We start from the raw sequence: 27,022 nt of genomic DNA on the forward strand, positions 1-27,022 counted from the left end.
GAATAAAAACTATTCTGGGAGTGCACATCATCTACTCAGTTTAACAAGGGCTGTCAGTTTTCTCACAATGTTTTGTCCTGGCACCATTTAGGTGTTTTCCCTGGTCCCCAAAACTGAATGAAGCATTCAGGATCTCTGCTGTAAAGGCAAATGACTGGGTGGTTATTTTGTGTTGGCAGAGCTCTGTTCCCTTTGGTCAAAAGCTGCTTTAAACCAGGCAAGACAAAAACGCAGCCAGTGGAAAGTGCCACGGCTGTAAGAAAATTCAAGACGGCAAGTAAAGTCTCAAATATTTTATTTCCTGTCACGCACATTCTGGCAAAACCTGTACTCGAGGCTACAAAATCTTTCCCTTCATACACATATTACATCCACCACATTCAAGATTTGTTCTCGATATATTTTTTAAACTTTTGCATATGGTTTGAAGAACTTGACCTGAGACTCTTGAACAAATGTATGACCGAACATTTCGCCGATCATTTACAAAAGGAGGGAATCAATGCAATAGAAAAATATATATATAATGCTGTGGTGAGACACAAGCTCCACGTACTAGTTTTCAATCACTTTTCTTCCGAACACCTGGGTTGAACCATACCAAAGCCAAGGGGTGTACTTTTGTTATCAATTCGTATGATCTTGTCTTTAAAAAATGTTTATAACAATCAAGAGGAACTCCATTTAGTCTTTTTAAGGTGTATGACAGAAATATATGATATTCTAAAAGGGTGGTTTTACATGCTTAAAGTAGTTTAACAAATGTTATGTTAACAGCTCCCCCCTTAGGATTCATAAGAATGGTCTATTCAGGAAGCATCTTCCACTGTTTGGGGAAATACCGTAAACAAGCTGGGCTTTCAGTCTCCTCGAACGGGTGTTTTGACTTTCATTATCTGTTATTTAGATTGTGAAAAAGAACGTCTTTTTAATAGCGACGCTTTTGTTGTGTTTTTTAAAACACGGGGGACCACAATTTCGGTGCGTGTCTGGTGGAGACCGCTTACCTTTGACTGAATTTGCCCATTTGCAGTGACTGCAGCTGCACCGCTTTGAGAGACCATGTCTGATTTAATTCTGCTGCTCCTGATAGTTGTCCTTCTGCTGTGTTTGGCTGTGACAGTCGGGGTGCTGCTTGTGTACTCGGGTCTCCTGTCAGACGTGGTCATTAAGACCGGGCCACCTCCTATCAGAAATGTTACCATTGCCTATAAGTTCAAGGAGGGCTCGTACAAGGACTGCGGTGCAGGCTACACAGAGACCTGCAGCATCGGGCCAAAGCTGAACTCCATCGGTGTTTTCTACGATGACCCAAAGCAGGTGAGAGCCCAGGATTCAGCACCTGTCACGGTGCTGCTGAACGACACAGCCCTGGGTCTGTGTTTGCACTTGACCTCATGACATAACCGCAAAAGTACTCTGTGTCCTGATAAGATGTTACAGTAAGTGAGACACGTTATGCTTGACCTGGACAAAAGTCAGAAGTTGATGTTATCAAACCTTTCAAAGGATTGCGCCATTCTCCCAATTATCCAGTGAATTGTGACTGTTTGTGTGTTATTATACTTGACTATAGTCCTGTCCTAAGTCTATGGAGCTATCAAAATATGCAAATACACAAATTCAACCTTTTGCAGTTTTTCCTTATGATTATTTTCCTGCTGTGTGAAATATTCTCATCCCAACATAATTAAACTGCTCATTTGACCAAAATCCAAACATATTGACAGCAAACTGTCACATTTGAGAGACTGGAACAGCCCTAAAGGGTAGATGCTTAACAGATGTTCTACTATGATTATTGTGTTATCAGTGTACAGTCACCAAGGCTCCTCTTTAATTGATTTCTTGCATTAAGACAGCACTTCATTCATTGGATTTTTCTTTCATTTAAGTATGCAAATAAAGCATTAGTTAGTAAAAGATATGTTAATGTGCAGAACTTTTACAGAGGTGATTTAGGATATTTCTTTATATCGCTCTAAAATCGTAAAATTTGGTCAACAGACATTTGTTCTTTAGGAATATGTGAAACGAATCATTGCTATGATTGACCAAACCCCCTCAGTGAACCGGAAAGTTTGGTGTATGTTTGTACAGCTGAAGTGGATGTTGGAAAAACTAATTTTTGTAGGAAAGGGGCTTTACTGACACCTTTTGTAAAGGTTATGGATAAAAAATACTAACTTATCTCCATTAAACCTCCCTACTTAATGTTTTTTTTTGGTTTTCAGTTTGTTTGAGTATGCAAATATCACAGTGTCCTGTTATCATATCATTTTCCAATAGATTATGTATTAAAACAAACACCTAAATCTGTATTGTGTTTGCTTTCTTTCCATTAACCCGTAAAAGACTAGTTATGGAATCAGAAAAGTGTGAAAATTTCTAAATTGACCAGTGCCTGGAAGGTAAACTCTCTCTCTCTCTCTCTCAATCTCTCTCTGCTATTTTGATCATTTTCTGTACAACAGAACTAATCAATTTAGCAACTAAAATCCTTGAAGATTACTGGGTTTTTTTCAGGATAGTGAACTAAGCATTTAGCTTCAAATACTCTGCACTAAAATTTCACAGATTTCTTTAAACTTAAAGTTCACATCCACAATGTAGCAGCCCAGTATAAGTAGCTGTAATACAGTGTAATTCAGCATATATATATATATATATATATTTAAAGGGGTTAATGTACAAGCTGCCTTATTAAGGAACTGAGCCTGAATGATGAAACCAGTCAGCTGTTCATTTGCCACGTTGCACTGTTGATATTCTTTCCGCTTGCATCTGTGGCTACGGGCTGCTTCAGCATTTGCCTCCAGGACTGTAACCAGACCCCAAACAAAACGAGCACACACAGTCCGTCTCTCAGGCAGACGCATCCTTTAAAATCTACCGCTTTGTGTTTTTGTCGTCAAAATGTTTTTTGACTTTACAGTCACAATCCGGTAGCAAGGAGCAACGCATCTCATTTTCTCAATTCCCCAAACCAAATCTGTGTCGAAATGGGTCGTTCCTCGGCTGGCGTCCATGGTTGTTTGCTGCTTTCATCCCACTTGCCGCTGCTAATCTCAAGTTTTGTTGTCGGTAAACAAGAACTGTCTGCGCAGCAGCTACTAGTTAGACGAGAATGTTTGAGTTCCCAGCTGATATGGGTAGAATACCCACACAAACACACGTTTGGTAGGATTAAACTTCATAGTAGCTGAATATTTCCACTCCTGTATGTTGTTTATTATTCCAATTATTATCATCATGTATTTAGTCAATTCGGCTGACTTTTTCTTCAGTTTCTTACAATTGAGAGAGTCGGACGCTCTGAGGGACAACACGGCAAAGTAGAGTCATGGACAAGTAATGGACTGGTTGAGTGTCTGACTTGCAGTGTTTATTCATCCCCAGCTCATAATTTCTGTAATCTTCAAAGACCGAGGCACACTGGCTTGACCGTGTTTGTTTTTCTGCTTGCATCCACCAATTCCCTGCCCTATCTTTAAGTTGGGGGCTTTTTGTAGAAGCCTTCACACTGAGTCATGCCAGTGGAAAGTTGTGGCAAGAGAGCTCATTGAGGAGCTTGGAAAAACCTTTCTGCTGGTGCTGGAGTGTGTGAATAGTTGGCATCATAAGCAAACGGCTCGCCTATTTGGATCTCATGATTCTGACATAACCTGCGAATGTCCCTATAAAGATAGATTGACCTTTACAGGGACACACAAGACAAATGAACTGGCTAAATAATTGAAGTTTAGAGCACCAAACTGCAAGCACTCTGTTACCTAACGTCAAAGTTAAGAACCCGATAAATCTGATTATTGAACGTCTAACCATAGAAAAACAGGTTTAAGCAAATGTTGGAGAGGCAAAACCTAATTCCAGATGTCAAACCTTGATCTGCCCCCGTAGGCTCCAACCTGAACTGTTTTCTGCTCTCGTTGTTTGTTTTACGACGTTCTAATTTCCACACACCAACTGCAAAAGCCAAATCAAATTGTGGAGTACACGGCCAAACTTTGTCGAAAGTGGAATTTCTACTGAGCAATAAACTGCTAGGTAACACTAAACTGCTGTAATCCCCTTTAGAGGTTTAAAGGGTTTAGTGGCTCAACACTTTCTTTTACTTCTGCGTGATCTTCAGTGGCTGTTGCTGCTGGTTTCATAAAACACCCGTTATGATCAGCACTCGGCTCTGGTTTCCTCTACTGGAATGTTCTTAAGTCATCAGAAGCGTTCGGTCGTTAACACGAACAAGTCAAATGACCAACTCAGACTGTAGAGAAATGAAAACTGTTCATCTGGTTTCTTTCAGCACAATTTGAAACTCTTGTTTGCATTCGGATTTGTTTGTGTATTGCCCTAGTTTTTTTTTGCAAAGCTGTGTAATGTAAATATGACTGTAATTTATATTTTGAAGATTAAAAAGAGAAAAAAATGTGGACACAAATGCTAATAAAACACACAGACCTCCTGCGTTCTGTGGAGAAATGCCTTTAACAGAATCTCCCATCTTGAGGTGATTTTTACATCGTTTGGTAGGTTAGGAAAGCACTAATAAATCACTAAAAGTATTCTCTTTTAAATAATTCATAAAGCTATTTAACAGCTCATACTATTAATTCTGATCTTTGAGGTGTTAGTAATCTGCAATCCACTGTGTCCTGAATACTGTTCGTTGGTGTGACTGCTGGCCACTAGATGGCACTGTTTGCATTAGAACTGAGCGTATGTGGGTGGCAGGAACAACTTCCAAATCACATAGATCTTTGTACTTAATTTGTTATAATGGCATAAGTGGAGGGACTCAGTCAACAGTGAGTTTTATCATTATTGAAATAAAATTGAATTTCATACTTGAATAAGTAGCTGGTCGCTGGGGCTCTACTTCAGCGATCTTCATCCCTGGTGCTTAATGCACAGTACATCTCCTTCTCACCAATTAATTTGCATTCACCTTGCATTCGGGTCATAATATGGTCCCTGTTTAATGACTATGGTGAAAGCTAGAAGGAGTCTCATCTCTGGAGGATGGAATTTCAAAACTAACTGCACTGATCAAAGATCTTTCCACGAATACATTAGCCGAATCTGTTTTATTGTACACGCAGCTCAATGGGCAGTTAAGAACTACATTGACTGTTTCTGCGGTCTAAAATTGTTCAGGTGGGTGCTGGTGAAGCAATACTTGGCACTAAATGGAACTGCTCTTCTTGTTACAGCTTCCTTTTTTATGTCCAAACACCCATGCGTGTTTATATGCGTGCTTATAACTCTAACCTTAAGTAAACATCTGAGACATCTGTTTCAGGCTTTACTGCAATAAAGCTTCCTGACGACTGTTTAGGACTGGATGAAGTACAAACAAAATCTCTGGATTGAGCGTTTTCAGTTCTTTGTTGTGTTGTAGAATTAAAAGAAGAGAAAAATCCACACAAGTCGGCCGCCTGTTTGCCTGCTTGACTGCAAGGAATCTTCAGAGCGAAATTCATTAAGAGGAGTGGAAAACTGTGAGCTCTCTGAGGCTATTTTTTGTGCCACGAGGACTAAACCAATAAACTATCTGAGAGTAAGAAACTCCGATAAATGTAATTTCATCGTCTCAGTGGGATTAGTAGGTAGTACAACCGAATGGATGCCCAATTTCTAAAACTATATTACTGTTTGGTGGATGATAAAAGTCTGTTGTGAATGCTCACATCAGATGCAGCTATCTTTAACACGATGTGTTTATATCGAGGCCAAACTTGAGCGGCGGCTTGGTTCATCCTCAGATGTACTGAATTCCCACTTTGTTTCAGCTTCTGAAGCAAATCCACTTATGTCTCCCCTGTGACAAGGAGGAGAAAATGAAATGTCATGCGCAGACATATATGGGAGTGGCAGTGAGAGATGAGGCGAGTTGTCGAGCTGCTGTGGAAGGAGGGTATAAATTGGTTGGAGTCTGACTCACCTTGAGAGCCTTGCGCTGCTCCAGTTCATCAATCGGAATTTCAGATCAGAGCACTGAGCATCGCTGCACTCCCAGTAAAATGTATTAGCGTTTTACTGCCGCTTGTCTGTCTGTCGACAGCATCAACATGAAAGGGAGGCTTCTGGTAAGAGGCTGCTGCTTTTAAAAGTGGATATAAATACGCTGATACGCTGATCTAGTATCAGTAGATCGACATCTAGTCCCAAAGGTCGTGATGTCAACGTTATGCAGGGCCAGTTCTCCCCCTTGGAAACCACCCTGTTAATGTTTATGGACGTACATGCTGTGAAATACACACACCTTAAAGTGAATTCGTTTCGTTCAATCCTGGAATACAGCCGTGATGTAATTTTGATCTGTTTTTGAATGTGAATGTGAAACATGGAGGTGAAAAAAAAGTCTTTAAGCCTTGTGTACCATCAATCTGGTGCCATGTAGTGGCTTGTAAAGCCTGTGATGCTCGGCTTATTGAATTACACAGCAGAATATTTATCGGAAGAGCACACGGGGAGAAAGATGACAGAGGAAGAGAGTTGTAGATAAGGAGGCAAGTTTGTGCAAAGGAGGGTGGAATTAATTCGTACTTCCTGTTGGACAATATTAGCTCCCTGCTCTGTGACATTTGGCTGGAGGAGTGTCACACAGTGTCCAGCTGGCCAAGGAGTGGTTAACCAGCTCCACAACTGAGGCAAAGGAAAACTGTGTCCTGCCTCCAGCAGGCTGTTTATCTTCACTAGTAATTATACATGCCAGAAGTCCCAGGATGCCACGTGTAATTACCAGTGAAGTCAGAGCACAGCCTGAAGAGACCGAGCTGCTCTGGGTGAAAGCGAGACATGAGAAAAAGACTTCAACTGGCTCCTGACTTCAGGGGCCTTTGGAGCCCACATGTCACCACATCGCTGGAATATATAATCTGATTTGTACACTTTGGGGGCCACTTTGAAATGAAGGCATATTGATGTTTTGTTAGAGTGAGTGTTAATTTAATTTACACAGTCATTACAAGCAATTATATCTTCAGTTGTCTAATACTAAGTAAGTCAGCGGGATGGTTGGTTTTGCTTTGTGCCCAAATTGTAAAATGACCCTCCTTGTTTCCGTTCAAATTGGATTGTGTGTAGGTGAGCGCGCTTGCCTCAATGCAGCTCCATCAATCTAGCTGCAAACGGTCCATCACAGCATACCTGGGGCACCAGGGCTCTGTAGCCTTGCAGCTTCCAATTTCCCTCCTGGCGACTTTGTTTCTTTGCAGTCTCTGCAGCCTTTAGGGGCGAGGGTTGCTCGTCAGCTCAGACAGGTGATCGCTCTAAAACTCTGGGAAAACGACAGGTCGGGTTAAGAAATCGCTTGTCCCGTAGTCTTCTGTTCCTCTTGCTTCCCATGTGTCAGGTTCTTTACTTGTCGAGGCTGCACTCATCGTTCCATGTCTCAGCACAACAACTGAGAGCAATGAGAGGCCTCTTCCGGTCAAAGAAATGGTCTGTGTTTTATCAGCAGTGCTAGTATTTGTTCCGTCCAGTTGGATTGTAGATTAAATGTCTTTTTTTGTTGTTGTTTTTTAGCTGTTATCTTCTCTTCACAAGAGTGGTGTGTTCTTTATGAGTACTGCATTTGGTGCCTGTTTTGCTTTGCTGCGGATGTTGATGTGAAGATTGCATGGCTGTTTAGAACGGTTCCAAATGTGCCGATTGTTTTTGGCTGCAGTGCACTGAAGGTCTCATGTGCGATAGCTTCCTTCTGTCAACCAGAGCTTGAAGGCTATGGCTTGGCTCTCAGTCCTCTCACGCTGTCCTCTGCGCTTTTTAATGTCAGCGACGCTGTGCAGTTTTTTTTTATTAATCGCGCTCATGTGTGGATCACAAATGACAAGATAAGAGAAATGTGTTCCTGTGTCCAGCCTAAACAGAAGGTTTTTAGACGCTTTTAAGCTTCAAAATGATTAAATATTCATGTTTTTTATTTTTTATTTATTTATTTTTTTTTACAAAGCTTTTACTCTAGGAATTGACTTTTAAGTGGCCTTTCACGGAGTTTCATTTTTTTTTTTTTTTTTTTTGTTCCATCACTTTTGGATTGGCTTCATATTCAGGTTGTTATGTTTCTATCGGAGGTTGCTGCTTGATATAAATCGTAAATGATCAGCATGATATAAAGCTTCCTTCAAAGTGATCTATATGCGTTTCTCTTCATAGACTTTCCTTCTGTGTTTGTTATCATAGCTGTATATGCATTCTATGTACCATGAGATAACTTTTGTTTTCATCTGCAACAGGGACTGTCTAAACCTGAACCTGAACTCTGAAAATGGCTGTGGCACGACGCTCCCCATCCAACCAGATTCAGCTGAAACATTTCTGCCGAGAGGAATGGGTGAAAAGTGCCAAGCTGGTGGAATCATTCCCAATACTTGTGTGCTTTGCCCCAGAACAAATGAAGACTGTGAATACTTGTGTAAATGGGATATTTATTTAAGTATTGTGCCTAGATTTGAGGAAAAATAATTGAAGCCTTATATCAGTGCTGCCATTACACTATGTATATGGTTCAATTAAAGCGAGTTAATAGCTTCTACTCTGTCAGTGTAGCTTAACATTTGGTTCATAGGTGACTTGCCAATTTTGTTTTAATGAGTGTGGGGGGGGGGGGGGGTGGTGGCGTGTGGGGGGGGGGGGGTTAGACGCTAACACAATGGCCAGTAATAAATAGCCCAACTCTCAAAAAAGGGTATCCAAGTGCTGATGGCCAGGTAGAAAGAGTTGCTGGGCCAGGAGCAGAAAAGATTAAGAGAGTAAATCTTCATTATGTGTCTGCTAATGAAGAATTACTTCCGTCAATTGTGCCATTTTTATTGTTGCCATCTATCAGAAGGCATCCTTGTAACCTTAAGGATAGAACTGCTTTGAAATGAGTATTTCTCCCAGCAGGTCCTCGGAGATTTGACTTAAGGGAATCTGGAAGAGATGGGAACGATACAATTTGTGTTGGAAAGTCAGCTTAAAGTTCACGAACCACAGGCTCACTCACTGATCGCTGCCCAGGGTTGCATTTGTTTTGTTTTTTATGCCAGTATCTTACATTGATGATGGGAGAGTCAGATCACTGCGTAAAGTATTTTTCAGTGTATCACAAAGATTCTCATTGAGGTTACGGTCTGAACTCCAGTAGCCAAGCCATGTGTGGAAATGATGGTATGTTCCCCCGAGCCACTCTTTCACAACTTGAGCCTGAAGTATCCTACCTTTGTCATGTTTAATAGGCAATTCCATCAAGGTAGAAAAACATCCATTTATGGAAAATCCTGGTCACTCAGTATATGCAAACAGTCAATTGACTTCAAGTTTTTGGCTTTAAACATTGCTTAACCTCCGCCTGATCAACTGAAGTAACCCCAGAATATACAGTAGGGACATGATGAGTGTAGCACTGAAGCCACTGCTTTTCTTACCCTGATGCACCCATTAATCTGGAACATAGTAAATCACACAACCCTTTCCCATTTCTCCAGTCTAATCTTTATGCTCCCCAGCAAACGGCAACCTTTTTTTAAATAAAAAAAAAAAGAAAAGAAAATGACCTCACTAATGAGTGATTTTCTTAAGGATGCTCAACTGTCTAGACCCAGTGCCTCGAGTTCCTTCCCTGTTGTGTGCACGGGAATGCTTTTACTTTCACCATTAAACATCGATGTGAGTTCTTTTGTTGATTTTCTTCAATTTGATTTCACCAAAATGTTTTTAAGTGATCACAGATCACAATCCTTCAGATTTTCTTCAGACCAAATTTCTTCCTGTAGATGATGGTTCACCACTATCCTTCAGGGTTTAGATAATGTGTTGGACAGTTCTTTTTAAAACCCAGTTTTCAGTAGATGTTTGGTTTGCTTGATACAGACCAATAATTTGACCCCTCTCAGTTAGGATTTAATAACTTGTTGCCCACTGAATTATACGACCACGGTGGGGTTTTTTCAACTGGAGGCTTTTATGCATTTTCTTGGTGTAATATCTAACTCGCTACTTCAAACCTGGGCAAATCAAAAGGCATAATTGACTTTCCTCAGTTGCCTGTGAGAAATGGAATCAGATACTGTCATTCTAAACACCACTTTGGCAGCGTCCGAGAATGTTTGCCTTTTGTGGTATTTGAATTTCAGACACAAACAAAACAGCTGTGGTGGAGAAGACCAGACAAGTCAAGTATACGGAGGGGTGTTCGTCCCTTTCCTAATTGCCTGTAGTCTCTTTGGTGTGCTATCTGGAGGGAAGCAGAGATGAGATGCAGTCAGGGTGGCTGTTTGTACTTCCCACCGTATGGGATGTGACTGATAGCTAGAGGCCTGAATGATATCATTAGTGGACTACTGGTTTGGCTAACACACTCTAGTCTATCAGAGTGGAGAGCACGAGATACAACGCGATATTAGATAGTGAAGCAAGGCTGTGGGAGGACAGTCATGCTCCCTGTGTTTGAAAGCTTATTGTTGTGTCTTATCATTGAACAGCAGTGTTGACAGCGAGTAGCTCTGTACAGAACCCTCGGTGACAGGCCATACATTTGATGCATCTATGTGGAAGAGGATGATGCAGATTAATTTGTGCACCAAAGTCAATGTGAGCAAAGAAAAAAAGTTAAGAAACAAAGTCTTTAATATATTCTAAGAATCACACATGTGATTCATAAAGCAGTGATGTGTGTTTCTTTCTTTTTCTTTTAGTGTGCTAATTAATTTCCCACTAAATTTTCATGTAATTACGCCAACTTTTGTTGAGTGGTATCTATGAAGTACAGCTGAGGGTGGCGTGAAATCGGTAATTAGTTTTGAAAATTAAATTTTGAGTTGACAATGGCACAAGACGAAAATTAAATGGGCCATCAAATGGGTTCTCTGTCAAAATGATGCATTAAACTTTACAGGAAGAGGAGACATTCAGCCTAAAACACAGATGTGAACATCATTATCTCATTTCATGGGTTTACCAAATATAGGTTTGATAATTCAATCATGAGTTAACTATCCAGTCACATTTGTCAAAGGTCCCTATAAGTCATCAACATTCATCATCGGATGACCATTGATGTTTTGTTTAAAGGTCTTGGATTCCATCCAACAGCTGCTGAGATATTTAGTTTGAATTAAAAGTGATAAACTAACTACAGGCCATGAGAAAGGACTTCAGGTCTTCTAGTTCTAGGTCTTCTAGGCCAGAGGTCGTCTAGTTAATAATGTTTAATCGTCTACTGTATTTTTGGAATCCATCAAAAACCACAACAACAACATAGAATCCATAGGACATGGCATGTTTTACAAGGCTATAAAATAGATGTGTACATTGTCTCATTGTTGCAATAATTTACTCTGACATGACTAACACAGCCATTGTAACTGTTTGCTATGACTCACAGCTGCATTGTGAAGAGATGTAGTATATCTCAAGCTGCCTGGAACGAGTAAATCTCTGTCAAACGCAGGTGATCTTTGTTCTCCGACTCATTGCAGAACATGGTGTCAGGTGGCAGTAAAGATTATCTGCTCGTCCTCATATCTGAAAAGACGCTGTCAGTCATTATTATTAGCCACATAACGCAGACATTAAGAGGCACAGATGGTTGGGGGGGGGGGGTTATCACATTCATCAATGCTGACTTACGGCTCAAAAGCTCCCGCATGAGCCAAGCATGACAGAAGGAACAGTGCAGCGTAGTAACGAGGCAGTGCAGTCAAAAAAAAAAATAGCCTGGGATGTGAGAAGTGAGATGGAAAAGAAGAGTGCGTTGTGATATAAGATGTGATAATTCTACAAGGACACGAAGACGAGTGCGGCTGGATCCCGTCTGTGCCCCTTCAGTGCCAGCCTTCCACAGAAGGCCACGGTCAGAGACCAGAAGCAGGTCTTCAACCTGTTCAGACACATTTTAAAAATGCGTGGTTTGAAAACGGTCTCCAAAACCCAAACGCAGAAATGTCACTATTCACTCAAACCTTTGGAAAAAACAAAACAAAACAAAACAAAACAAAAAAACAATTGAACCCCCTGTTGGAACCATCTCATGGGTTAAACCTTTTGATTTTATTATGAATTACTGACTTGGCCACAATTATTATTATTTTTTTTTTAGCTGTTTACCAAAATGTACTCGAGTAAAAAACACATATATGGGTTTAAAGTGCATTTCTGTGTCAGTTTTGGGGAAATTCACATCAATGTGATCTTGGAACTTTTTAAACCATCACAAGAGAATTTGTCTTATTTTTTTCCCTTTGGCTCCTCCCGCAGTTGCAGATTGTAACGCCCCCGTCATGAAAAGAAACCTCCATCTAAACCCTACGCATGCAAAGCCATACTCGTTAATTAGCAGTTATCAACAGTTGCAGTTATTTTTTGGAAGGATTCGTACGTGTTACATATGTAGCGCGATGCGCATTGCGTTACATATATATATATTACAGTGACATGCATTGCACGTCAGCAGAGAACCTTTTGAAAGGCTCTACACCTTCAGGATTTTGACATGATATTTGCAAAAACTGACAAACTCGTGAAGAACTTATTTCCATGTTGGTCTGAAACCGAACTAAGGGGGCAAACTGAGGCTTCCTTTGTGACGGGGATAACGATATGGGTATAACATCTGACAATTACACATAACACAGTTGAAGGCGCTGCTGTTGTAATGTTGTGAATTCCCATTGTCATGAAACAAAGCACTAAGGTAAATGTCTGAACCATTTAAACACATTTGACTTGTTGTATTACAGGAATTAACCACAGCTCCAGTCTTCAGTCTCCTCTGATTTACAGCCTACACAGAGCAGAGGGAGAAAAAAAATAAAGCATCATCGTAGTCCTTTCATTAATTTTAACCTGCACGTTAGCAACTTCTCCGACAGAGCTGAGCAAATAAAATATGCCAAAGCAATAGAGTCGTCTCTAGCAGTAAAATCCAATCTGATATGAATTTTTTTATGCCATCTTGCTCATACGATTTATCTTTTCTTCATCACTTCATCCCATAGTGTTGACTTGACTTGTCTTTTCAGCATCTACCAAAGAGTTATTTAATTTAAACTTTATTTCTAATGTTTTTCTTCGCTTTTTATATCTTTATGACGTTAAAAGTGTGTTGTTATCCAGCTGTTAGTGCGTTAAGTGGCAATGTAAAGCAAAGCTGTGTCTTGCTGGGCTGTAAACAAAGTTCTGAACTACGGCATCACAGCCTCGGGGCCCTCCAGGGTCATTTTAGGCTCAGGAGTAAGTAGAACAAAGGTTTGTGTACTTCAAAACAAGTCAGAAACTCATAGTTTAAAGCTTCACAAACATTTTTTTTGAACTGAAATTGTATCACTGTCCAAATATTTCCATGTCTGTTTGTGTCTCTCCAGTTGGTATTACATGCTGTGCGAAAATGAATAGACTGGATTAAGGTGTGATTTCTCTTGTTTCTGAAGCTCTTTTCGTTCTGCGCAAAATCTGCTTGTTAATTCTCCCAGGAGGGTGTCATCAATTCTGGCAGTTTTCTCATTTTAAAATGAATAATCTGATCTTGTCATTTAAATTGGAAATGATTTTACCCTTGTTTGCCCGAAAGTTGGAAAACACGCACTCGACATCTAAAATTATATGGCAAGATTTAGAAGGTGGTGGGCAGTAACATAAACCGCACAGACAATTATGGCCCCTTAACAGCAACTCCCACTCTCCATCTGTGGCTGTCAGACAGAAACTGACTGCGAGCAGACACAAGTGGGAGAGTCTCTGTCAGATCCTTTTCTGACTGACAACTAGCTCAATGATTCTTCCTCTGTCTCTCGCACATCTGTATGCAGACACGTGGGCACATTAAGAGACATAAAGTTGGCAGAGAGGCCTTTAAGTGAATGAGATCAATCCTCCATGTCAGCTTGTGTCTGCTCTTGTGTTATTAATCACGACAATCAAGCCCTGCCAGTCCCACAGGTCCCGTCGTCAAGCTTGAACCTACGATATTGCAATATTGTTGGTAAAACAGAAGGATAAACATTATGAGACGACAAGACAACAAGTGTGTAAAGATGGGAATTCATCTTTGTTGAGCATCTTAATGTAAAAGAAAAAGACCTGATGAGTTCTAAAACCTAAATCAGCCATCACCTGTAATGTTCGGAATGATGGTTGGATGTTGGGTGTAAGAATAAGAGATGGTTACCTGTCGACCTTGGCTGTCGACACAGACACAAGTTGAGCCGCCACATATGTGACCGGGCTGTCGGACATCTGGAGAAAGACGTTCACCGGAGCTGGCAGCCCTCAGCCCGGTAACCCGAGAGACTATACGAAGGTGCAACGTCTCCGAATGTTTAAATCAAATGGCTTCTATTTTTACTTCCAGACGTGCAGTTTTCTGCTTGCGCAGCCTCACCTACACAAGCAACATAATACTTTACCAATTCTTCTTTTCCTCTTGACCTCTTCATTCTCTTTAAAGTCCTCCTGTTATTGTTAAATTCATTTAACGGGGTGAGAACAAATTATTTCCAATTTTTTTTTTTTTTTTTTGGTGCATGGCAGATTAATAAAAACCCTGTGGTCAGCTAGTTTTGGTCAAACAATGTATCAATGAGGGACAAGCAATGACTTCACTGTGAAAGAAAATATGTAATGTACTCAGTAGCAAATCTGAATATGCCTGCAGATGCACAATTGTGGAATGATTGACATTTACTTGCCTACACTATGTGTTCAGTTCAGCCTTAAGCAGACCAACGGCTCTCCTCTGTGGTTCGGTCAGCCAAGGCAACAGTGGCTTCATGCACACTCGTGCTAAACATTACTCTCTGGGCTCCCTTTGCCGACGTGGACGTCACTTTTATTTTTTATTTTAATCTAAGGTGTGGTCAAAAGCACTGTCATCAGAATTTGGTACAAAATCATGTCCCAAATCAGTGAGGCTGAACATGAGAAACTGCCCTTCCTTTTATCAGACTTTGCCCTCAAATACTAAATTGTGCTTCAAACGTGTTGGTATTTTAACATGTGTTTACTCATTCTGTCCACTCAGAGGCCATCGGAGAAATGTCGCTACGTGGTGGGAAGCGTCCTCTGTGAGGGTGATGAGAAGCCAGATGACGAACTGCTAAAGCTCTATGAGAAGTTTGGCTTCAAGGTGTTTTCTCTGCCAGAAGTGAGCCACGCTGTGACCACCAGCTTCCCCTCCACGACCCATCTGTCCCACGTGCTGGGTCCTTACAGAGTCTACCCCAGACTTACTTCCTACATTGAGGTACAGACACAATGAGGCAGTGTGAGCAGAGGGTGGATATAATGGTTAGAGTCATTCTGTTTATCCATCTAATTCAACTACAATCAGCGAATTTAGCCTTGCCAGTGAGAAATGTGCAATGTAATGTGTTTACAGGAAGGTCGAAAGTTTCTATGTTAATTACTTGTTTCTTATATGTCATCATATGATAAAGAGGGACTGGAGCTTCAACTTCTGGATGTTTTTTTCTATCAGTGCAAATCATCTTGTGATTGTGGCTGTCCTCTTTCCTGCCTCCTGCTTACCAAAGGACTCGTTCATGTGTTGTTTAATTTATCACTTGAGCAGATGAGCTCTTTAAAGTTGATTAAGAATAGATGAAGTAGTATGAAATTAAGGTACGTCTGAGTCCTGCAGCTCATACCCTGGGCCTGCATGTCCTTAAGACAGACCTGAAAAAGCCATTGACATTTACTGATGACATTTACTCACTTGGATTCATTTTAGGGCCACCCTGCTGCATGTATGATGCTCCTCATTTGTTTATGCCTTCAAGCTCCCACGTCTGATTATCTCTTTATTCACAGGAGATAAATACCTAATTTCTGGTCTGAAGATGTATCATTGTGTCTTGGAAATATGCTGGATTTTATTGGTGGTGACTCAAACAAATTTTCCCTCTTATATGCATGTTAATGGAAAACAGGAAGTTCACTCGCGTGGCATGTGAACTTACATTGGAGAGCTGAAATTTGTTAGTATTCTTCTCTAATTCAATTAACCTTTAATATTTTATCACTGAACTGCTGTTTGTTGAAATGCCTACACAGAGACATAAATGATCAGTGACGTGAATGGTGCTAATATGCCATGTGTGTTTAACTGTATTGATCTCTTCATCAGTTATTGCGTTCCGTAAAGAACAGGAATGTGGGCGCAAGGACACTGCCAATGGCCGTTTACATTGGTTGTAACCAATTCTACTTGGATAATAAATCAACGTCAAAGTACCGCTAAGGGTAGCCTGTTGTCATGGGCACATCATTCCTCAATCAAAGGTTTTACCTTGCTGCGTTGTTTTCATTCACCCTGACCCAGTCCTAGAGTTTTGTCCTTTGTCCTTGACTACACAACTCTTTTTCAAATAGATGCTTTGAAACTGAAATAATCATACTGAGCCGGTAGGTGTGCGATAACATCTACATGAACATCCATTCAAAGTACAGCAGAAGAACACTTTAAGTCTACCTACTGAGATGAACAGTGGCAAAACTGAAATGTATTTAGTAGAGTTAGGGTTAGGGTTGTTGCTTGACATGACGACAACATGGGAAAATTGGCACGCTGCATCATTACAAAAAGCAACAGTGGGCATGCATGAAGAAGGCTGAGACTCCCAAAGCCTCTTTTTGTCATGTGCATGTGGATACAGTGAGAATGGAGGTTTGAAAAATGTTCACCTTGGAAGGTTTTTAAAAAAAATCAGTTTTTCTGATTATGTACGCTGTTTGCATGTTGATAAGCAGAGCAAATGCAGAAGAAAACGTTTGTTTTGCAAAATATCCGTCTTGGTGTGCACAAAGCCTTAGTTTGGAATATATATTGTTCCAGAAGAACCCCCCCCCCCCCCCATCACCCCACAGGAAACCACACAGGAACAACTTGAATAACCTGACATCAGCACGAGGAGTTGACCCAGCCTCCTAACTCCTTAGATGCCAGTCTGATCGAGCATCAGTGGGATACGCTGGAACAAGCTTTCGCCAATGAGGTCATCACCTACAGGAGCCAAAGGTTCTAATATCAACATCACAGGACATCACTAGTGGTCATATCCCAGAGATCCTGGTAGCACGAAGAGGACCTTCACCATAACAGGCAAGTGGTTTTAGCTGCCTGCACCTAGCCCAAAAAGCTAATCGCAGAAACCAGAGCAATGACTGGAAAAAAGATCTACCCTGAGTTGGGACTGAACCAGGGGCTCAGGGTAACCATTATCCTTTCATGCAGAGTTACAAAAGCAAAGCTCTGATACTTGATGTTTTGCTATCATAAAGTTAGAAGTCTCTCCCATAAGGATGAGTGCGACCCTGTCCCTGACTCAAAGTATTCTCAGACTGTATCATAACCCACTGGTAGATCTTCAAAGGCCACTGTCTGGTCAGCTTACGGTCATTTGATAGCTTTTTCATCTTTTTTGGAGCACAAAGAGGCAAAATCTAACGTGTACAGAGACTAAACAGTCTGAAGGCTAACCCATTGTATCCCCCTGTGTTAAATTCAGCAGTAGTCCCTTTTTAGGGTGTAGTGCTGTTACATAATCATGGCCTACTTTCTTGTACTTAACCTGCCATCAGAAAGAAGTCCTTGGTCGTTCAGTTGATCTGCGGTGGCAGGCCTTTCCGTAGACATGATAATAATTGACTAACATCCAGTTTGATTTGTTGAGTGGCAAGTGTACTGAGCATACCAGCTACAGCAAGGCTAATGAATAATGGAGGGTGGTTTAGAAATGCTGGGGTTAGTTGCTGTCTGAACGTGCTAGAAATGTGTGCATACACGCTGTACGTATGATTAATTGAATAGGGTTTGGGGAACTTTGAAAGAAGGGCGACACTTGTACGTCACCGATTTGTGCAGTAAAGGCATTTTTTTGTGTTTGTGTTTTTGGGTCTCCACTGTTCCAGTCTCACCTTGTCCTCGCTCAGATATCCAGCTCTTTAGTTGCTAAATGCTCAACTCTGTTCCCCAGCAAGAGGTTAAAACTGGGACCCGTTTACAGCTCAGAAGGCGGCAGATATATAATCTTTTTTTCACTGAAATCGTGGCAGAAGAGGATGGTGAATCTGAACCAACACAGAATTGGAGGCCTTAACAATAAACTAAAAGATTCTAAAATGACCTGGATAATCCAGAATTGTGACTCAACATACTTACAGTTGCCAGTTGTTCATAAAGAATATTGACTAGTGCTACTTTTGACCTCAAAATTCTCAGTCACGATATGCAAACAAGTGGTGCTGTTGAGACTGAGGGGGCTAGACTGATGAGGTGGGCCTTTTGTTCCTGCAGCTTTGGAGTGTTATCTCAAGTGCAACTCTGATACGTCTCCCGGCCTCCTAAAGTGCTTCAGTTAGCAGTGAGCCAGTCAAGCGCTGCCCTCTTTCAGCTGAACACCAGCACATTTCCACTGGTTTAACAACGTATAACCTAACACGCTGACGTAAAGGTGACGGGTGTCGATATTTTTGATGTTGTTGTTTTCATTCAGTGTCTGGGATCTTGGTATTTTTTTTTTGCCTTTTCCTCCGTTGATAAAAGGCCCGCCAGTGAAAGCCAGAAAAAAAATGGGGGATAAAGAAGTAGCTGTCATGCTGTATTAAAGGATTTGGGCAATCCCTGTTTGATCTTTGAGAAAGCACCTTTTCAGCATCTAAAGAATCAAAGCAAACAATCACTGTGGTGTTATTTTGGAGGCTGGCTCAGACACAACTGAAATAGACCCGCTGAGCGGAAACAAGATGAGATGCTGATAGCTCCCATCTATTTAGTAATCCGTTTATCTGAATCACGCTTAAAGCGTCATGAAAAGCATTTATAGTTCTTTCATTTCCTTTTATACCGTGTCTCATCACGCTTACTTTTGCCTTGCAGGTGCCGCAACAATTAAAATATTTTATGAATATTTATAAACATCCTAGAATATCTTAGGTTTGTACCATCTTGAGAGTATTTGACTGTTGTGTAAAACGGATTAACTCTTTTGCTTCTTATTTTTCCTGAGGCTGCTTGGAATATATTTGCAGAATAGATATGTGGACGTTTTCCAGATTCTGATGTTTTTCAGATGTTTCAGACCAAACTCTCATACACAGTTCCCATCAATGACATGATGAATGATGTGTTTTGTACGCTTATTGGGAATAAAGTGAAATTTAGTTCTTTGTGAACGGTCCGTTGGTATCAGTGACAGCCGCTATTTGCTTTTGGAACGATCCTCCAAGCTTTGCACTTTTTTTTTTTTTTTTTTTCTCCTGTTCTTCCTGGCAGAAACCCTCAAACTCAACCAGGAGCATCAATGCACAGCTGTTTCTGGTCTCTCCAACGCTCTCTCAATGCGCTACTGAGCTCACGTTCAGAGTCTGGTTTTGCCTTTCCAGAACTTTTCCAGAAAGTTTTCCTGAAGCCACCTCTGTGATTGGCTCAACATTGTATATTACGTAATATTCTATTTTTCTGCATCTCCAACCCTGTTGGAGAAGAACACACAGACTGATGTTGACATCACTGAATTTGGCTGTATAAGTCGTATTTATGAAGTCGTGCTCGGTGCCTGGTTTCCTCGGCACACATCATGGGAAATTTCGGGAAACTATTTCAACCTTTCTTTGATATCAGACTAATTTTAGTTGCCTTTTTACGAACTCCCAGGAGGCTGTAATTAGGCCTTTCACGATTATTACATTTTAGTTGATTAAAGTAGACTACTAATGATTTAATACTTAATACAATACAATACAATCTTAAAGATGCATAGGCTACTTACTGGGAAAGAATACAGGAACATAAAGAAAAAATAATATATATGTATGTGTGTATATATATATATATATATATATATGAGAACATGACTGCTTGCTGTCTTAGCTTTCTAAACAGAAATTGCATGAGGCATGTACGTTGAGTCTGTACCTTGACACAATCCTGTATTTTGCAGGTCTACATGCAACTCTGTAAACATCATGGCTTGGTTTTCACTCGGACCATCGACCCTGAGAGCTTCTACAGACGCGTGTCTGCCTTCCTAAATATGGACCGCTGAATTCAGCTAGGTGGACTCCAGTCAAGCAGTAGAGGCATTTTAATGGGAACGTTAAAGTAAAACTGTTTCAAGACGAGTCAGACATGTGGAAAGAAAATGTGGATAACGAAGCAATCTAAACGTTCTTATCGACCATATGTTGCACAATGAGAAGGATGAATCGCATTAGGTGATGACAAGCCAATCACTGCTCACAAACATACCGCATGAAAAAACTGAAAAACTCAACTCGGCTTTAGCACTTCAACTCAATTCCCTGTTTTTCCCTTTGTAGCTCAGTCTAAATGATAATGTCACCATGTGGGCGCACCGCCTACAGCGTTCGATGTAAAGTTCTCTTGTTTTGACAACTGCACCGCAGGTGAAGCTGATAATGTGAAGGTTTGCTCTGCATGTCGGGGAGAAAAAGGAATGCCAGTGTTTTTGTGCCTGTAGAGTGAAAAGCAGTCCAGCCTTCTTGAAGCCTGTAGAAAGCCTCCAACTGGGGACGCAGCGAATTTGCTGGGGGACTTCTGTGTTCACGAGTAACAGCAAAAAAGCTTAGTCTGTTATATGAACCAAACTGGTGTTTGTTCAGTGTGTATCTGTGCATCATAAGCTGCCGAAAAGCCACCCCTCGTTCAAATGTACATGAGTGATGACCCATTTTCTGCAGTGTAACCCTCAGTCTGCTCTGTAGACATGAGGTTGGGAAATGTTTCTTCCACTTTTCATTCAGATCTCAGTCCGTCTTGCACTGGCTTGACTCTGCTAATATGCTTTTTTCTCTGTTTGGCTTAAGCATTTGATAATGTCACCTTCGATTCAGCAAATTTGTTTTTACATATCATGATAATGAGAGAGGATAATTTGTTTCAGTCTGAAATAAGTCCTCCCCTATGCTGGGGTAGAGGGGTTGGTGTTAATTGTGGGTGAAATCCTGTTTCCACCTTTTCAGTTAGTGGCACCTTCATGTTCTAACATTGAAGGGTGTTGATTCCTCACCTCCACTCTGCTCATGGTTTATTCACAAGCGCCCTCTTCTCCATCTCCATCGTCTTTCATCTTATTATTTGTTGAATTAAATATAGAAAATTTGTTTTGCTTGTTCACAGCATCTATATTTCATACAGCGGCTTGATTAGAGGGAGCGGAGCTGCACTGATTCCAGGTGTATTCACAGAGTAAACATGAACCGAGATATCATTAGCTTCATTTTAGATGGCCCTATGAGTGAATATAAATATCCGTTCGGTCACGGCCACCCATAATTTCTGCAACAAGTTTTACGAAAATGAATTCTGAAATAGTGAGTGCGTCTTGCTATGCCGTGTGCTCCTGTACGGCCTTTCATCAACAAGTATTTTTTCGTTCATCAAAAACAGGGTGTTCTTGCTTACCAGTGAACCTAGAAAAACTCTATTATTATTATATTCTTTCATTGTCTGTGAATCACATCTTTGTCAATAAGTCGGTGCATTAGGCAGTCTTTGTGTGTCTAATAAGACTTGTGAAGTCTTATTAATTTTCAAGCAGCTGATAAGCTTGTGCACTTCGTCTCCGTGGAGAAACCCAGAGTGAATGGGAACAAGGACAGTTAAGTGGGTAACTGTCAGCTTGGTCCGCATCACTCTTTTGCTCTCATTCTCGTAGAGCTAAATGTGATGCTTTGCTTCACAGCTCTTTTTCTTTCACCTTGCTGCACAGCTGAGTTGAGGTGCCAGTTTGAGCGTTGACTTATTATGCAAATAACAGCTTGTTTTTCCTTTTGTTCTTCAGTGTATAGATACCATACAAATGAGAACCTTTGTGCCCATAGATGGTGTGGCCTTTTAAATGGTGCAAAGGTAACTGATTATCTATTAAGCATTATCTTCGAGGAATCGTTCAGGGATTCTTTATCTCCCTGCGGCCCGTCTGCTCCAAATGTGATGCTGCATTATGTTTATGATAATGCAATATGCTGATAAGCTGTCATTTTTTTTCGTGGTTACTGTTGATGTTTACTTTGGACTCAACAAGAGACGCTTAACAAGTTGTGTTTTGAGGCTGGGAAAAAGGACTTTGCATCCAAGTGACTTGAAAAGTGTGCTTTCAGAAAATACGGCGTTTTGAAGTTGTGGAAAAACAAAATTTCCTACTATAGCTTAAGTGGGAGAAACACAAAGGATGTCTGCAGCGAAGTACACCTTAATGTAGTAAATGACTGTATGTGGGACTAAAGGAAGGAAGTCTACCGCATATGGCACCATTGAGCTGCAATAGAAATACACAAAAAAGTAGGCATTCTTGGGCATTCACTGGCCAGAAAGGAATGTAGGTGTAACTGTCTCTGAGCAATGTCATCGAAATCATTGGGGTGACTTTGTTTTCTACATGTTTAACACTGCTTTGATGATCACGATGAGGCTTGGCGCTTTTACCAACCCAAAGGGAAGCAGAGCTGGGGGCAAGGTGTGGCAGGACAGAACCTGCTTTGATCCGAGGACGCAGATTCCCTTAACTGCTGTCTGTTTAGCGATTTCTGCGTGGGATGCGGCTGCCGTGCCATCAAAGCACAGAAGAGCAAAGCGAGAGTCGATAAGGGAGATGTGTGAGTTTGTGAGGGAGCCTGTGTCTCTGTGACTCCCAGCGAGCTTGGTGAAAAGAGTTGGAGGTCTCTCTGCTCTTTGTATGAATGTGTGTGTTTTAAAATGCAGGTTGCGGTGAGTGCAAGATAAATCTTTTTCATTATTAATGCGGTCTCGTATTACATTTTTATTGGTTAACACCAGACTTTGTTCCACGAGGGCTCTCAGAAGTATTAAACTCAGCCTTACGGAAAACACCCATCCAGAAGTGGAGGCACTCTCTGACCTGCAATGCTTCATATTATGTGTTTACACTTAATATGCCTGTTATCCTCTTAGTCTGCCTTTTGGCCGTCTGTAGAGGGAACACGCTGTCGATGCGCCTTTCTATATTTAGATTCCTATGACGCTGTTGACAGTTTCATCAGTTTCTTCCTGTTCTGTCCTACAAAGAGTGGGCTAAGATTTGCTGAAGCCCTGTGCACAACTCTTCATAAAATTTCACATAAAGCCTTCTTTTATTGCTCGCTGTGCCTGGCTTTCTTAGAAATACGGCAGCATTATTATTCAGTTATTTTTCTGTTTTTCACCTCGAGCCTTGTCCTTGATTATATCTGAAACACATTTACTGACGAACAGCATAAAGGCTCTGAGTTTCTGGAACTTGTTGGGCCTAATGTCAGTGTTTGTGCATTAAATGACGAGAAAATGATTGTGGATGGAAATCTATTCTCTAACAGCAGTGGACAACGTATTCATTAGAATTTTTCATTCACACTTTGTGCTTCTGATCTGCTTATCATTAGCTTTTGTTCATTTGATTTTGAGACTACCAAACTTGTGGTGAACCCGTCCTATCCACATCTTCACAGGTCATTTAGACAGTTAAGCTCCACTCAAAGTCCACATATACCAGTATGTCTCATATACATCAGTCATGACAACAAAGTAAATTATATTCATCTGGAAATATAGTCAGCACTGTAGTATTAATGTTCCTAAGGTCTGAAGAAAAGATTTGGTCTGTAGCTCCTGTTCTTGGTGACAGTAAGTAAGGTTGATAGTAGGCAGAAATGTTTGTGGTGTTCATATCGATTCCTGCTTCCCTGGAGCTTGTGGATACGTTTCCCTCTGCAGTTCACGCATCAGGCTGCCAATTAGCCAATTCTTTTAGTGTACACAGATTGTTTTCTCTTTTGTATATCTAAGTTTCATCTTCCTTTTCTAGAATGTACAAGATCCCTGCTTGGGTGAGAGTGAAACTGACTTCTCGCATTTTTCTGACCTGCTGCACCTCATCTCTTTTGATATGCAAAGAGGTTTTTTTGATTATTTTTTAAATGGCTTGGAAATGAAGGTGAATGCGAAGGCTGCCTTGACGTTGCCTTGACATCACTGTCCTTTTTCTTACGGAGATAAAGATGTTTTTTTCTCGATACAGTCATCCAATGATAGTCCATCTGAGTGAGATGGAGTGCCCTTTTTCCTCTTTAATGGAGAATTTGGCACCTGAATATCAGGCTGAAGCAGAGGGAGAGTGTTAGAATTTGGACAGGGTGTCAAGTCATCACCCGTCCTGATCTATGCTCCCTCTTTGGAAGCCCCTATTTCCACACAGGTGCATCACACGTGCATGCATAATCCTGTTTATGTGTGTCAAATAACCTGCTTGTCTGATAGCCCAGTGAGGGTTATTGACTTGATTTCCACTTATTACACACAGCTAAGTCGGCAAGGACATCTTGGCCTTTAAGCAGAAGTTCATGGCCTTTAAAAAGCAATTCTCTGAAGAAACTTTTGGCTCTGTGGAAATCTGTCCATTTGATGTAGCTGACTTTGGAAGAGTGGGTTTGTGAAGATTAAGCTTATCTTTGCTTCATCATACTTCGAGGACATCCACAAGGCAGTACACTCAGCCCAAATCTCGGAGCCGAGCATTGTGAGGACTAGATGGCAACTAATTGAGTCTTTCAAAAACTCAAACAATGGATTAAAGCAAGCCATAAAACTCGTTACATAGGGTATTATTGTGAGTATTATTTGGAACAGGAAATTTTCAGAAATGTTATCGTGTTCGCGAGTTGGTAGCAAAATATTTGGCATGAAACGGTAAAGAAGATGTTCAGTCTACCGTGGAACTTCTTCTAGAATCCAATCTTAACCTCCCTTTTCTTTGTTTTTAGTTGTAGATGTTTTCATGTGTACAAGGTGCTGCCGGCATTTATCGTATTCAGTAAATTCAAGATTTCTCTTTGCGTGATATACTTTTGAATTCAGTGCTGCTGATCTCATCCACAAAGGTTTCAGAGGTTTATTTTAGGAGTGTTAAGCTTCATCTCTAAAGTTATGGGGCAGATTCACTAACGGTTGGCGCCTGCCGGAATCCCTTTTTTTGATGTTGAAAAATACCACCAGGAGAAATTAAAGAGGTACAGTGAGAGTTTCTGGCCCAAAAGTCTTCACCGTCATGATGCATACGTATTGTGAACTTATGGTCAAACCAATCCGATAAACCAAGTGGATCAATTTTGTAGGTAGCTGTTTGAGTTTTTGTTCTTTCTGTTTTGTTCACATGTAGCTTTTTTCTCAATAGAATCCAGCTGCTTTGCAAAGCAAACCTTCAGCAACACATACAATCATGAAAATATATCAGACAAGACGCATGATGCTGACATAAGAGTGTGAGTTTAAAGGAATAATGTTGATCAAATTTGCAATTCTCCTGCAAAGTCTCTCCTCAAAACAAGCATCAATGATCTTCTCGGACTGGTGTGCTGTTTTTCTGAATGGAGATGGACCCAGGTGCATGCGCGGTCGGCACGATCTGCCCACGTGGCAAAAAGTGTTTGGGCTGCATTCGGTCAGCCGCAGAGGAACTCGGTGAATGCTTGTAGACCGGTGAGGATGAGAACATACTGTATATGTCACACAGGCCTTGTGGCTGGAAACCATGCATTGCCTGTAATGCAGCACCAATAGTCATCAGTCATGATAAATATTGTTGACAGAGTATTCAATGTCTGTCTTTTGCGTTTTGACATTTGCACGCTATAATCTTCACATCGTCTGCTGCATCAGGTAATTGCCCAGAAGTGTGACTGAGACAAAATAAAAGAGGCATTTTTCTTTTTAAATGACGATCAATTTTTCCCAAGCCGCTCCTTTTTGTATTGCACAATCGATAGTTAAAAAGTAATCCTACGTGAAACCTCTAATGTAGGGCAGAAGATTGTTGGACCACATTATTACAGCGCCCGTAATCAGTCAGTCAGTGTCTACCTTTTTAGAGTTTAGCTTTTTAGACACTTGATTTTGGAGGCGTCGTAGTCGTTGCCATGCTGCAGAGGTCTGTCTTTCTGTGTTCGAGTTTGTGTTCCAGTGGATGCACATTAAAATGCTGGACTTATGTAAAGTAGCCACACAGACACGCACTGGCCTTTGGGCATTTCTGTTCCAACAGCAGACGAAGGGAATAATGTTATGTGGGGAGACGGAGCATGCTGTGTTGTTGTTGAAAAAGGGGTAATGTTGTGGTGATACTATGCTGTATGCTGTGTAAATGCAACTTATTCGTCACTGACACTTTGGTTCTTGTCTCTTTTATTTTATCTTCAGTCTTTTAAATGCTAAATATGTCCTTTTTATCATGGAAGTTATTACAAAATATTAGACATGAAAGAAAAATCATGTCAACCCCTTTGAGTCCTTCTTGTCAGAAACAAACTCCATATTTTAATCTCATTAAGTCAAGGGATTCACACACCTTTTCCACTCTACACCATCTATGTCTGAATCACAAGGCCGTAATCAAAAAATTAAATATTTTTATACTTTTCGATTTATTGTGTATATATAACTTATTACAATTTTTTTAATTTTTTTTTTATTCTTAACTTATTTTTCTATTGTACTGTGCTCTGTACTTGCTGTTGTAACAGAAATTTCCCAGCCTGAGATCATTAAAGTAATACCGTATCTTATCTTATTGACGCCCTTTCTTTAAAATATGAATTCTGGCATGTGTGTGTACTTTTCCATACCGACTTGTGCATAGAAAAGTAAGCAGCCAAAGGATCAGGAAATGTCTTGCTGCAGACTTTTTTTTTTACAGACTCTAGATAGACACCTCCTGGTTAAATCAGTTGCATATGTATTGACTTTCCCTTTTTTTTTTTTTTCTTATTAGCTCTTTGGTATGTCAGACGTGGATATTATGTTCTCTTAGGTTGAATATGGGGCTCTAATAAACACAGGACTTTAAACAGCGTGTTTGCAAGTCGGCCGGCACCTACATTTGTTGCTTTGAAATTCGATCAGGTCATAGTCCAAGTTTGAGTCCCCTCTGTGTATCAAGCTCCAGAAAGGCTGCATTCCATATATAGGTGCAATCGTTGCATCTTTCATTAGCTCCTCTCCGCTTTGTAAAAGCCTCTTTCCAAAATTCACGCT

The 27,022-nt window shown here is 40.7% G+C and overlaps 1 protein-coding gene across 1 annotated transcript in view; it reads left to right on the forward strand.

The window, feature by feature from the left end:
- Positions 1-828: 828 nt before the first annotated feature.
- Positions 829-27,022, forward strand: part of tex264a (testis expressed 264, ER-phagy receptor a) — a 71,181-nt gene continuing 44,987 nt past the window's right edge. Inside the window, exons 1-2 of the mRNA XM_075460965.1 lie at positions 829-1,320; positions 15,002-15,223. Coding sequence (XP_075317080.1) covers positions 1,063-1,320; positions 15,002-15,223 — 480 coding nt within the window. The 5' untranslated portion in view covers positions 829-1,062. The remainder of the gene's footprint in view (positions 1,321-15,001; positions 15,224-27,022) is intronic.

The sequence above is a fragment of the Odontesthes bonariensis genome, chromosome 3 (assembly GCF_027942865.1).
Source record: "Odontesthes bonariensis isolate fOdoBon6 chromosome 3, fOdoBon6.hap1, whole genome shotgun sequence".
Classification (NCBI taxonomy): Eukaryota; Metazoa; Chordata; class Actinopteri; order Atheriniformes; family Atherinopsidae; genus Odontesthes; species Odontesthes bonariensis.